At 34.5% G+C, this 13,028-nt stretch overlaps 1 protein-coding gene across 3 annotated transcripts in view; it reads left to right on the top strand.

The window, feature by feature from the left end:
• The window catches only part of LOC107740126 (E3 ubiquitin-protein ligase RNF130-like), a 32,762-nt gene extending 20,985 nt beyond the window's left edge, over window positions 1-11,777 (top strand). Inside the window, exons 5-8 of one of the 3 annotated variants that reach the window (XM_016552443.1) lie at window positions 4,793-4,889; window positions 5,881-6,085; window positions 6,243-6,248; window positions 10,589-11,777. In XM_016552443.1, coding sequence (XP_016407929.1) covers window positions 4,793-4,889; window positions 5,881-6,085; window positions 6,243-6,248; window positions 10,589-10,698 — 418 coding nt within the window. In that variant the 3' untranslated portion in view covers window positions 10,699-11,777. Of the gene's footprint in view, window positions 1-4,792; window positions 4,890-5,880; window positions 6,086-6,242; window positions 6,249-8,275; window positions 8,370-8,805; window positions 8,878-10,588 lie in introns of those variants that run through there. The other 2 variants (XM_016552446.1, XM_016552445.1) reach the window with 2 other exon arrangements.
• Window positions 11,778-13,028: the final 1,251 nt, after the last annotated feature.

Genomic DNA, 13,028 nt, shown 5'->3' with positions numbered 1-13,028 from the left:
ATATATATATATATATATATATATATATATTTTAATGCTGGTTCACAATTTCTTAATTTTACTACTACTACTACTATTTATTAATATACATTTTTAATTTTTAAAAACAGATTTTTAATCTCTTTTGTTGTTGTTGTATTGTAAGAATAATAATAATAATTCAATTTATATTAAGGTTATCCTTAAAGGATCTCGTAGCTTCGTAACATTACAGTTGAACCACCGATGTCACACGGACTACTTTGTCGATCATCTTGGTACTTTTCTGGACCTTGAACGTGGTACTTACCTTGCTGTCTATGGGAGGGTCAAGAACCCTCAGATTTCATAAAAAATATCTTAATTTGTGTTCTGAAGATGAACGAAGGTCTTATGGGTTTGGAACAACACAAGGGTAATTAATGACAGAATTTTTGGTTGAACTAACCCTTTAATGTGTTTATACAGAATTTAAACAGAAACTGCTCGTTATGGTAGTAAATTATATATATATATTTTTTCCATTTTAACATTTTGGCTTATGTTGTCTGCTAGCAAAATATTTTTGCATTATCCAGTGCAATTTGGTTTTCACCCCAGACTTTGATTAATGGTCAAATGACATTTGGAGAGAGAAAGGGAGATCAGGGGTCACTTGCTGTTGTGAGATGTGAGTGTGTTGAGGAAATATGGCACTGCTGTTGCTGTGAATCACTGCCCTGTCAGACCCACTCTGCTTATTTTTAGCAGCTCAGCTTCCAGTGACCTCTAGGCAGCCAAAACACAAACACACACGCATTTGTACTTACAAACAGATACACACTACTCATGCACAGTATATTAAAGGGATGCGACATACAGTATGCACACACAAATACACTAACATGCCCTTTCCTACAGTTTCAGACACCATCTGCCGAGTATGACCCGGTCACACAGCTGGAAGTCTAGCTGCTAATTTTGTGGATCATCTTACACCAAACACGCATACTGTACATGTTCACATGCTATAAATGCTTATATAGATACACTGTGATCTGCTGCGTGCAGTAACTCACCAGTTTTTTCACGATTATTCCTTCCTCTTTTTGACATACATATCTTTGTTGCTAACGTTTTTAGGAATTTAGGTGCTTCCTTTTAAAGTAGATGAAAATTTAGTCATTTACTCACCATCATGTTGTTCCAGACCTGTATGACTTTCTGCTCTTTCATTTTATGAAATGTCTTGGACATTCTGCTAAATATCTCCTTTTGCGTTTGATGCTAGAAAGTCAGTCATACAGGTTTGGAATGAGTAAATGATTTGAAAAATGAAAAATAAATAAATACAAATTGGTGAACTCAAGTACAGTATCAGTCATCTCTCCATGATATCTACTAGCATTGATATTTTTCTCTTTTCATCCACACCCACTCACGCTCTATCCTTATCATCTCTTTCGCTCCCTCTTTCTGTCTCTACAACTGTACAGCAGCGATGAAGCACTAATCCAGAGCCAGGTTAATTGCATTGTTCTCTGCTTACGGCTGAATCACTGCTTCACTCCAGTCAGATCAAATAACACACTCGTGAGCTGCAGCCTGTGCTGCCTCAGACAGCTGCTGGCATCCAGCAACAAACCAGTCTGAAACTCTTAGTCATCTTGAGAAACGGTTGGATGACCATCCAGGTCTTAAAGTACCAAGCATTGTAGACCCCATGAAATTAAACTTTTATTCCATAAATGTTGCATTTCAGGCCATGTATATGGTAACATACTCCCAAAATGTGGCAAAATATATAAACGAGAGCCCATTGGCTATTAACAATTTTGGACATTAAAAATATTGGCTGCTGTAACTTCCTGTTTGAAGACTTGATGTCAACACAGGAAAGAAAACAGACACTTATCTTTGATTTCATTATATTTATCATATTTACTGTTCAGCATTAGATATTCACAGCTAGTTTAGCTCTGAGGGATCTGCAAAAAGGTGTTCAATTAAAAGAAGGAAGCAAATTGCAAAAAAAAAAAAAAAAGTTTAAATACATAATGCAAATGCATGACCTCCATAAGGACAGGCAGTGACGTTGAATGATTCATAACCGATTTAAATTCATCCCAGAGGTGTTCAATAGGGGTTTAAGGTTTAACTAGGCAAGTTCTTCCAAACTTTTTCTATGGAACTTGCTTTGTGCACCAGGTTTATTGTCATGCTGGAATAGAAAAGGCCCTACCCAATTTTACCATAGAGTTGTCATACAGTTATGTCATTCTATGCTGTAAAATTAAGATCTGTTTGGAGATTTGAACTGGAATAACTGGAATAGCCAAACCCATTTGTCGTAGAGAGGTGTCTACTTATTTTTTGATCATATAGTTTATTTCTTTAAAAAAAAAATAGAAATATTCAGGATATACATATAGTGCAAGATTTTAACAATCAAGATCACTGGATCATGAAGAGAAGCATTAATATTATGGGTTAATATTAGTTATTCCTGCCAGTGTGCTATTGGTTAGATTATTACTACATTTTGATAAAAGTTTATAAAAAACAATTAAATTTTCATTGGAATAACATGTTTAGATTTTTTTTTTAATGTATATTTACATTTATTAAATCAAATGAATCAAAAGACACAGTAAAGTCATTTGTAATGTTACAAAAAAATTATTTCAAATATATGCTGTTCTTTTGAACTTTCTATTAATCACAGAATCCTTTAAAAAGTGTCACGGTTTCCACAAAAAATATCAAGCAGCATTAAGCAACTGTTTTCTGCCTTGATAATAATAAGAAATATTTCTTAAACACAAATCAGCATATTAGAATGATTTCTGATTGATCATGTGACACTGAAGAAGACACTGAAGAGTAAAGACCCTAAACTTTTTAGTGTGTGTGTGTGTGTGTGTGTGGAGATGGTTGTCATCTGTTCTTATCTTACGGTTATCTCTTCTTAAGGTGAGTATCTCTGCTCTCTTAAGCTTAAGCATCTCCAGCCACAATCAATAACTCATAGCACAAGTAATGGCAGCACACTTGACCTAGCCATGGCCATTCAATTTACGTCCCTGTGCATTAGCTTCGCTTTAACTTTCTTAGGGGTGTGCCCTTTATTTAATGGATATGACTTACTGTTTTGTGTCATGGTGGACTGAAATTTGTATTTAAATATGCATGTGCTATGGTAATTGTAAAATAATACAGATCATAAAGAGTGGGTCCACACACAGAGCTGGTTTGTCTTATTTTGGTGGTATGCATCTCTTTATGTATCCTTTGTGTTGTAAGCACCCTCATCATTAATTAATTTGACCCTTGTTTGCATGTTCTCCATCCAAGCAAATAAAGCTTTGTTGGAGTTTGTCTGCATGTTGCTTCAGTACAGGATCATTTCAGAAGCATACGTCCTTTTAGCACCCATAAATCACAGTGTCATTGGCACTTAGCATTATTTAACATCTTTAGATAACCCCTCTGAAATGTATTGCTGCAGCTGTATTCCACAAACTCTCTTGCCCAGTAGTTCTGTTCAGGTTGTATTAAAATCTTTCTCGAAACACTTCTTAGCTGAGGAACCTACCTTTATTCCTTTGGGAACTTAGCATACTCACTTGAGGGATTTTAAAATGTGGTTTTGGGCCCCCTTTTGCTGTGTTTGAGGCTGCTGGGGTGAATGCAGTAGGGATGAGTGATATATTGAATATATTTGCATTGATTTTTAAGTTGGTAATATTTTTTTAAAAGCCTCTTAAGCTCACCTAGGTTGCATTGATTTGATCAGAAGTATAGTAAAAACAGTAATATTGTGAACTATTATTACAATTTAAAGTAGCTGTTTTATATTTTAATGTATTTCAATATGTAATTTGTTCCTGTGATGACAAAGCTGAATTTTCAGCAACCATTACTCCAGTCTTCAGTGTCACATGATCACTCTAATATGACAATTTGATGCTCAAGAACCATTTCTTATTATCAATGTTGAAAACAGCTGTGCTGCTTAATATTATTGTGGAAACCATGATGCATATTTTAAGATTCTTTGATTAATAGAAACTTCAAATGGTAGTGTATTTGATGTATTTTTATTTGGGCGTTACGTTTCCTAAAGACTCCGAAAACAAAAATAGTGTTAGACTTAGTTCGATGCACTTCTGTAACAGTCTATTTTAATGAGTTGTTTCAAAACTTTGTGTGCATTTACCAAAATACATTAGGATTAATTTTTAAATATAAATTTGATGCAGTGATAAAGATTCTTCACAATCTTCAGAGCCTCAATGGCGGCCTTGTCTCTAGCATGAGCCTCAATGGCTGTCTTGTGCCGAGAATCTGCCTCATGAAGAGGGTTTCCACTATCGAGAGCCCAGGGTCTTTCCTGGAGTAAACACAGCTCAGATTGTGTGGCAGCCGTATATGAGGAGGAGGAGAAAGAGACTCAAAAGCTCTCTGTGAAAGCTCATGTTGCTCCTTTGAAGTCCACCAGCTTCTTGCTTTTAATCTTCCAATCTCACTCTCTCCTCTCTCTGGATGTAATATAAATGTGTAATGTGCTTTTACATGTAATGTCCTTCTTGCACCAGTGTTCTTAGAGCAGTTTCAAATATTTATCGAGGTATGGTGATATCAAAGGCTTGATGCTGCATCTCATGGTCTTGCATCGTTATAATAGAAATAGAATGATTAGAAACATTTCATTAATATTTATGGTGTTGCAACCAAATGTATAACACTTTAAATGTACACAAATTAAACAGATCATTATAACATGCATAAGTGCTTTATTTATGGCTATGAAAATGTTTTCCTTTCTCTTCAGGCACGTCTTCCATAAAATGTGTGTGGATCCGTGGCTAAATGAGCACTGCACCTGTCCGATGTGTAAACTCAACATCCTCAAAGCTCTGGGAGTTATGGTGAGCTCACACACACACACACACATACGTACGTGTTGGGTTTCCATGTTTTATGGGGACGTAATAGAATTAATGGTTTTTATACTGTACACACTGCACGCAAAACTTTCTGCAGTTTTAGATTTTCAAAAAAAGATGGTTCTGTATGATTTATAACCTCATAGGGACCAAAAAGTTTCCCACAAGGTCAAAATTTACTGGTCCCCATAATGTAGGGAATACCAGGACCACACACACACACACACGTTTAAATATTAATGATTTATTATTTAAATAATTAATAAGTAATTATATTAAGATAATTCTAATTACTATAGACCTATCTAAACAACCATCCCTGTAAAAGAAAACCTGCATTTTTAGAAAATGATTCACTTTGTATAATATTTTTGTTTTATTTTATTTTATTATTTTTATTATCATTATTATTATTATTATTATTTTTGCAGACGTCCCTGAAGAGATGTTTTGTCACATTTACTGTATAGCTATATTATGGGAACAATTTTCCCCAAAGTACAGCTATGTGAACACACACTGCCTGAAATTTATTACAAAAACAACAGACACATTGATCTCGGAGGGCAGCAGGTTGTGACATTCCAAAGCTCTTATTTGATTTGTTGTTGTTATGATTTTATAATGATTTATGTTCTTGAAAATAACATCAATTCCTGCAGTTTAAATGGGATGGATTGCCTGAATTATTACAGATCTGAGCATGTAAACACATTACTGTAAAAAATGGCAAAATGAATATGTGTTGCTGGTTGCAACAGAATGATATAAAGTAATTTGGCCTGTAATCTTGTTTTTGCAGTGAGAGGTGTAGGATTTATGATCAAGTAGCTCCCTCTGGTGGTCACTTCAGTCATTTCATTGAATTTTTCATGTCATGTAATTATAATTTTGTTTTCTGATATTAGGGAGATTTGCATCAAATCATATTTATGTTAATAAAATGGAGACTAAGACATTCGTGTACTTACAGCCCAACCTGCCCTGCGTGGACAACATGGCTTTTGACATGGATCGGATGTCCCGCAGTCAGACTTCCAGCCAGAGGACAGCGCTGGTGGACTTGTCCTCTGAGACCAGCATCAGTCTGGAGCCTCTACGCCACTCCAGTTCCTCCCAGCTTCCCTCCAATGAAGAGCTCATTCCTCCCTCCGGAGAGATCAACATTGCTGTCACTAGTAAGAGCGGGGCTTATTCTCTCTTATTTTGTCATCTGGATGTTCTTATAGGTGAAGTGTGTCATTTCTGCATCACCAAAGTGTATTGCAAAAATCACACACTTCGTCTTTAAGTTTGCTCACCTCTGTCCCACCTTCTCCTTCATTTCCTCCCCAGCAGGGGGTAAGCTTTCCTTACTGTAGTGCACTGACTGCATCGCTCCACCTGTTGTTCAGGGACATCTGTGTGCTGCTGAGGCTGAGCTCAGTGATGTGAGCAGGTGTCTGTGCTCCACCGCAGTGTGTCCTGCCCTTTACTGCAATGAATATTGTGTACTAGACTTCTTAAGTCACTGCCTGTGTGTCATGGCACTCTTTGGTCTCTCTTTTCTGACATTTAAAAATAAATTCAAAATTCTATGTAACATATATAATTGTATAATTAATGGGATAATGTACATCCAGCCAGTCATTATCATAAAATAAACACCTTCAGGATGATCACATTGTAGGTGTTATTTTGCGATAATGACCATTTGACTTTATATTATTGGTTACGTTTTTAATATTTTAGTTGTAATAATGCACATGTTTTTATAAAAAACAGTTCAAAAACATTTTAACAAAGAAATTTCCTTTTGACTTAAGTGGGTCTATTTTATTTTATAAAATACAATTTTATAGTATTTTTTATTTTTATTTTTTTTAAATACTATTTTATCTTGTATTCATGTTTTTAAAAATTTTTTTAAAAGAGTTAAGCAGTTTATTTTAATCTCTGTGTTACACATTTGTTTTTATGATACTTGCATTTTCTATTTGACATAATGGCTAATCCAGGTGATAGAATGCACTTTTTTTCTATCAGCCACTGCTGTTTTCCCCTTTTTTATTTCTTATATCTGTCGTTGTGGTTGCTGTATGTAGTGATTGAAATGTACATTCCATGCCATGTGTTGCAAAATAATATTTGAAAATTAATATTGGCAAATTTTTTTATTTGATTGTTTTGCTACACAAGCAAGCCACCTATAGTAACAACCTTAGACCTTCATCAAAAACAAAATATATGTACGTATATGGTGACATCATATTCACCCTTCATATTCCATATTATATATTTTCCTCTTGTCTTCTCTTGCATGTTAAAAAGTTTAAGGTACACTTGGAAAGATTTCAGATAAAATGCATACCAACATATCAGAGGGTTTTATTTTATTTCATTTTATTTTATTTTATTTTATTTTTTTACTTTATTTATTTATTTATTTTTTTTATTTTATTTTTTTTTATTTTATTTATTTATTTATTTATTTTTTTTTATTTTACCTGTGACTCAACTTTGCTCAAGTTGGCTTTTAATAACAGACACCCACTCGTTTGCTTTCTTTCTGAAGTTATTTTATTGTTTAGGTTGTGCCAGCATTTTTTATTAGGTTATGCAGAGCAGTAGCTCACATGTTGAGTGCAATGAAACTAAACTAAAGAACAGAAAACTGCATGCAAGTAAAATAAGTAAATGCTCAAGGAACTACATACCGTTGTTGCAGAAACAGATGTAAGGTAATTACACGTTTGTGGGATAATTTATTATTTACCAACCATTTGTCCTGATGCTATGTCTTTAAAATATTATGTTCAGCAATTTTAACCCCTCCTGTTGGTTTGCGTTTGTATTGCAGTGATTAATTATATTAAAGAACCCCAAGCAGGTGTATCTGCTTGAACAGCTCTGCAATTTATTTATGGCTTTAAAGAAGGTTTTTGGTTGTTTCTGAAATCGTAGTGGTCTCTGTTTAACAATTTCTTGTCTCTAAATTCTGTAAAAATTTTGCTTTTTTTATTGCTTTTAAAAAAAACCTATGTGGAATACTTATTGATGCATCTTCTAATGACGTGGTCTTCCTAACAGATGCAAAACCCTCTCTGCTTTGTAAATGTATGGCTAAACCAGCACTAAGTGTCATGTGCTCTGAATGTGCTACGTTCAGTTTCGCTCTCGTGTTTTATCTGTCTTGTTTGCGATCATCGCTTGCCTATTGGCTTGCCTATTGGTTTCCTCTACTGTTCCATGGATTAGAGAAGTATACCTCTTTTCTTCACGCCTCCACCTGTCGCCAGTTTCCTCTTCTCTTCGGCTCTCTGTCGAGATGATACCCTGGCCCCGCCCTCAACAGAAAATGACCCCTCCCCCTTTTACTCTGTTAACAGAAGAGTGGTTTATTGTTGCCAGCTTCGGCGTCCTCTCTGCTCTCACACTTTGCTACATGATCATCAGAGCCACTGCCAGCGCCCCCACCTATGAGTGAGTATAGATCAAGATATTCTTTTTCAAGATTTTCAGATTGTCGCAGCATCACTAAATACATTTAGTATCTACTGCACAGCATGATCTGTCACATTAGTGTGCTACTACATTAATGTACTACTTTTCTACAAGTAAATATAAAGTGTCAGTATTATGCAGCTGTAAGGGCTGTAGAATCTTTAAATTAGTTTGATCAAATTTTATAAATAAGTTTATTTAGATTTTATATATAACAAACCAGTGTTACTTTAATATTATTAAGATACTATTACAGTTTTAATTAGTATTTTTTATATTTCCATTTTTATTTGTTAAAAATGTAGTGCCCACATCTAAATGACATTTCTATGAGTTTTCTATTATTTCCACGTGCCTCACACCAGTGCTTGTTAAATGTGTTGTTGTTGTTTTTTTGTTTTTTTTTGTCTTGCAGACTGAAGTTGGAATGAAGATATTTTTGTGGCGTCCTCATTTCTAAAACAGAAATGCATCCTGAAAAATAAAGTTGCCGATTACACTTCAAGTCCGTTTCAGACACATGCATTTGTAGTGTTATTAGAGTTAACTTTCACCTCTTGCACATTCAGAGCTTTTCACTTGATGATATAGCTGATGAACTTCTTGTTTTACTCAACTGCTGTATTTAAAAAGCCCTTTTTAGTTTCATTTTAGATTAATAGTGTTTTGCATACATGTTAAATGTCTTTTACATTTGTATAATTTTTTTCAAATCCTTTGCTTTGTCTTTGATTGTTAAGTGAATCAAATTCTTTAAAGACATTTGTGTGTGTATTAAAATTGCTTTGTGCAAAACTCGTTGTTGTGCTTTTTAGTAAGTTAGTAGTTACTAGTACTAATTGTATTCCTTGATACTGTTTTGATGCTTCTGTCTCTCTCTGTTTACCATGGTGAGACTCCTGAATCTAATTTTCACTCTCAGACCAGCAACATCCATCATGTCACATATCTACATTGAGATACACCTGTACAATATTGATTTACTGTGGCATATTGTAGCGCTACAGTTTAATTCAGTAGTGCCTTACTTACAGTAAGTCAAGCTAAGAGCACTAAAATTACTGTAATACAACTATGAGGACAGATTGTGTTTTGTATCAGCCAAACATTTAATGCAGTGGGATAGGGATTGTGTAACTTAAGGTCAGGTCTATTCGAGTTTAGCTGGAAACCTAAAAAAAAGCCCACATGAACAAGCTAATGAAGGATTACTTGATGGAGTGAAGTATATTTTGCTGTATTATTATGTAATAGACATTATTAGGATGCTGTCTTTGAGTCTATAATCACATATTACAATAAAATGAGAAAAAAAGATCCAGCATATTTATTTTATATTAATTATATTTATTTACCCACCGGCGGGTTACATAATTTTTTTTTACATGTATATGTGTATTATGAAATAGTTTAATAATAGCTGATTATATGGAGCAGCACATCCACATATTCGTCTTAACCGTCTGCAATTCACACAGTTCAGTATTTGTATTATCACCAAATCTTGGATTCAATCTTTTTGTCAACTTGTTTTCTTTCAATTGGCACAGGTTTTATGTTTCTTTTTGGAGCTGATTGGCCATAGGCCTCAGTGATCTGTGCTTACGCACCTTCGTTTTTGAGTACAAAAACAAAACATTATTTATAGCTCATTTTGGAGAAAGTTATTTTTGACCAGAAATACCAAAAGTGTAACAAGGTGGGGGTAAAAAGTACAGAAATAATCAAAAGTTTTTGGGAAGTTGTTATGCCCTGTGTGAGCAAAGTCAGTACATTTTAGTCTAATGCAATGAATTAGCATTTTCGGGTAAAAATGACAACATGAGGGTTAAATCAGGGAGCTGTATATTCACAAAACACCCAAACACTTCCATAAAAAACCTGATTTCCACTGAGAAGCTTGATGGTAATTAATTGGTCTGGTGTCAAGGACATAATAAGTGTTGATTACACGTAACCGACCGACATTGATTTTGTGCTGAGATGAAATGTCAGATTTGAGCACAACCTTTATGGAGGAGGTAAAGAAATCTTTTCAGTCAGCAGGAGCCACATCTTGAATATTTTATTAACATTCAGAAGAATCATTCCTTCTTTCATCTATCTCATTTCTAGCCCCCTGTTGTACACAAAAACAGAGTATTATTACAAATGTCTTAATTTAACCCCATCATTTGTCTTGTTTTGTCTGTTTTCAGGTGGTCATTTCTTCAACCGTAATTCTGTGTCTCCGCGCAGCGTCGTCTGTGAGATGGAGCTTCCAGACATCCAGGCGTCGCTGGACATGTATGACGACAACAAATCCTGAGGACACGCACCTCATCCTCCTCCAGCCCATTCCTCCATCATCCTCTCCCCGACCCCAGACTGCGGGGAACAACCTTTATGAGTGTGAAACGGAGTTGACAGTAAGCACACTGACTCTGGCGATAAACTCTACCAATGTAGACTGATCTTCAGAGCGATCAAGTGGACGTGATTGGACTATTGCACCATCATCAGCCTCCTTACACTTTTACACTTACTTTTTGAAAGACTATTTCAAAAGACATCTTTTCACAGACGGCTGTGGGAAGTACCTCTTAGTTCATTTCTCTGGTCTCCTCGGTTAGCCACAAATGTTGTCGTGTATGTAATTTGCTGACCGTTTTTAAGTTCCCATGCTTAATATTGTTCCAGATGGGGAAAGCTCTTCTCTCGTGGACAGTCGTGAAAGCAGGATCGGAAACTGAGCCTTTATAGAAGAGCTGTCTGCTTTGTATCTCTGCTTTTGTAGCTAAACAAGATGCAAACGAACTCGTCCTTCATATGCTGAAATGCTGCAGCTTCACGTTTAGTGCTGGCCCGTTAGCACTCGAAACTCCTCGACAAATCACCGTTACTTCCTTGTAGAAATATATACAGTATTTCTCTGTACATAGAATGAAAATGTTTTAAACATGTATTTAAAGAAAATCCTATGGAATACCTACAGCGAATACTAATCAGTTCCAAGCAAGGGGACCTAATATATATATGAATATATACAGTATTTGCATATAATAATTCATATATATCTATCTCTCTCTCTCTCTCTCAAGTGGCCTCTTAGCACAGTTTGTCTTTCCTGGATCTTGTCCGTGCACAAGAGTGTCTGTCTCTTTTGTGTTCTCGTTTTCGTAACCAGTTTTTGGGGGATGGCATTGTGACCATGCTGGCCTGCAGTCACAGAGATCTTTGTGCTGATTCTGCATCAGTTTTGTTTTCGGTCATATGTGGTTGCAGTCAGGACAGGGCTGAAGCTCTACTCTGAGACACTCAGTGAGTAAAGGCTCTGCTTTAATGTGGGTCATGATATGGGCTACCTATGTTACATACTGCCTCAGCATTAAACTTGTCATAATTGCCTATACTGCTTTCTTTCTTTGGGTGAGGTTTAAAATCAACACAAATAACACAAATCAATGTTATATTAGTATATATTAAAGTAATTAGTATTTTGAATTAGCTTTTATATTTTTAGTTTTAATTTTAGTTTCAGTTTTAGTAAATATGATTGTTTTTTTTGGGTTTTTTTAAATTAATTTTTAGTACTTTTTTTTTACTTTCGACTTTTTTTGTTGTTTTTTTATGCATTTTATATCAGTTAGTTGCCAAGGCAACATTTTCATTTACATTTCTAATATTCATTTAAAATGTAATCCAATGTTTATATTTCATTTTATTTCAGCTTTATTTCAATTAATGAAAAGCTAGTTTTATTTCTAGTTAACAATAACAACACTGACATGGATGGATGGATAAATAAGCTTCATTGGGGCACTGGACATTTTGGAGTTCAATGGAATAAATTTGTTCCACCCTGAACAAAAGAGGGAAAAAAGAGCAAATTGGATTTTTATAAAGGGAAACATTATTAAATATGATTAAATACTGATTTAAATATTTTATTATGTTTATTATTATTATTATTAGGGTTGGGTTTTGACACAAATTTCACGATTAAATTCGATTCTCATTCACAAGCTTTCGATTCGATTACCAATTTGATTCGATTCGATATCGATTATTTTGGATTTATATCAGGTACAGTACATACCAAATTTTCTCAAAGAAAAAAATCTCTCAACTAATGCTGTAAAATATACATGAGAGTCAGTTGGTACTACATTACTATAATATTGAAGGTTAAATTTGACTGATTTGTTAAAATTACACTTAATGAAGTTTTTTAAATAATAAAGTTACAATTGCATAATAATATTTCTACTTCAATTCGTTTTTTTTATATATAAACATAATGGTGGCTCTCATAAAAACTTGATGGATTTATTCAAACAGAAATTAAACAGAAGAACAGTAAAATGTATAATGAATGTTATATGGTGCATATATTTAGCAAAATACCCCTCTACAGTTTATTTTTGTGGTTGACTAATGAGTTTATGGTCACCGAATATGTTTTTCTGAGGTAAATATGACCTTACGTAACATTGTTTACAAGCTGTTATATCGACGTCTTTGCGCGGCTGAAACACTAATTGAGAGATTACATGAGACAGGATACGGATTGTAAAGTTGTACTCTTTCTTTGAACTTACCTTCGGATGTTTAGTCATGTTTATTTTGTGCTGAAACTGGTATTAATGTGGAGGAGAT

The sequence above is a fragment of the Sinocyclocheilus rhinocerous genome, unplaced genomic scaffold, assembly GCF_001515625.1.
Source record: "Sinocyclocheilus rhinocerous isolate Xijiao unplaced genomic scaffold, SAMN03320098_v1.1 scaffold584, whole genome shotgun sequence".
Taxonomy (NCBI): Eukaryota; Metazoa; Chordata; class Actinopteri; order Cypriniformes; family Cyprinidae; genus Sinocyclocheilus; species Sinocyclocheilus rhinocerous.
The sequence above is the reverse complement of the archived record's forward strand: the minus strand, read 5'-3'. Positions and strand labels throughout refer to the sequence as shown.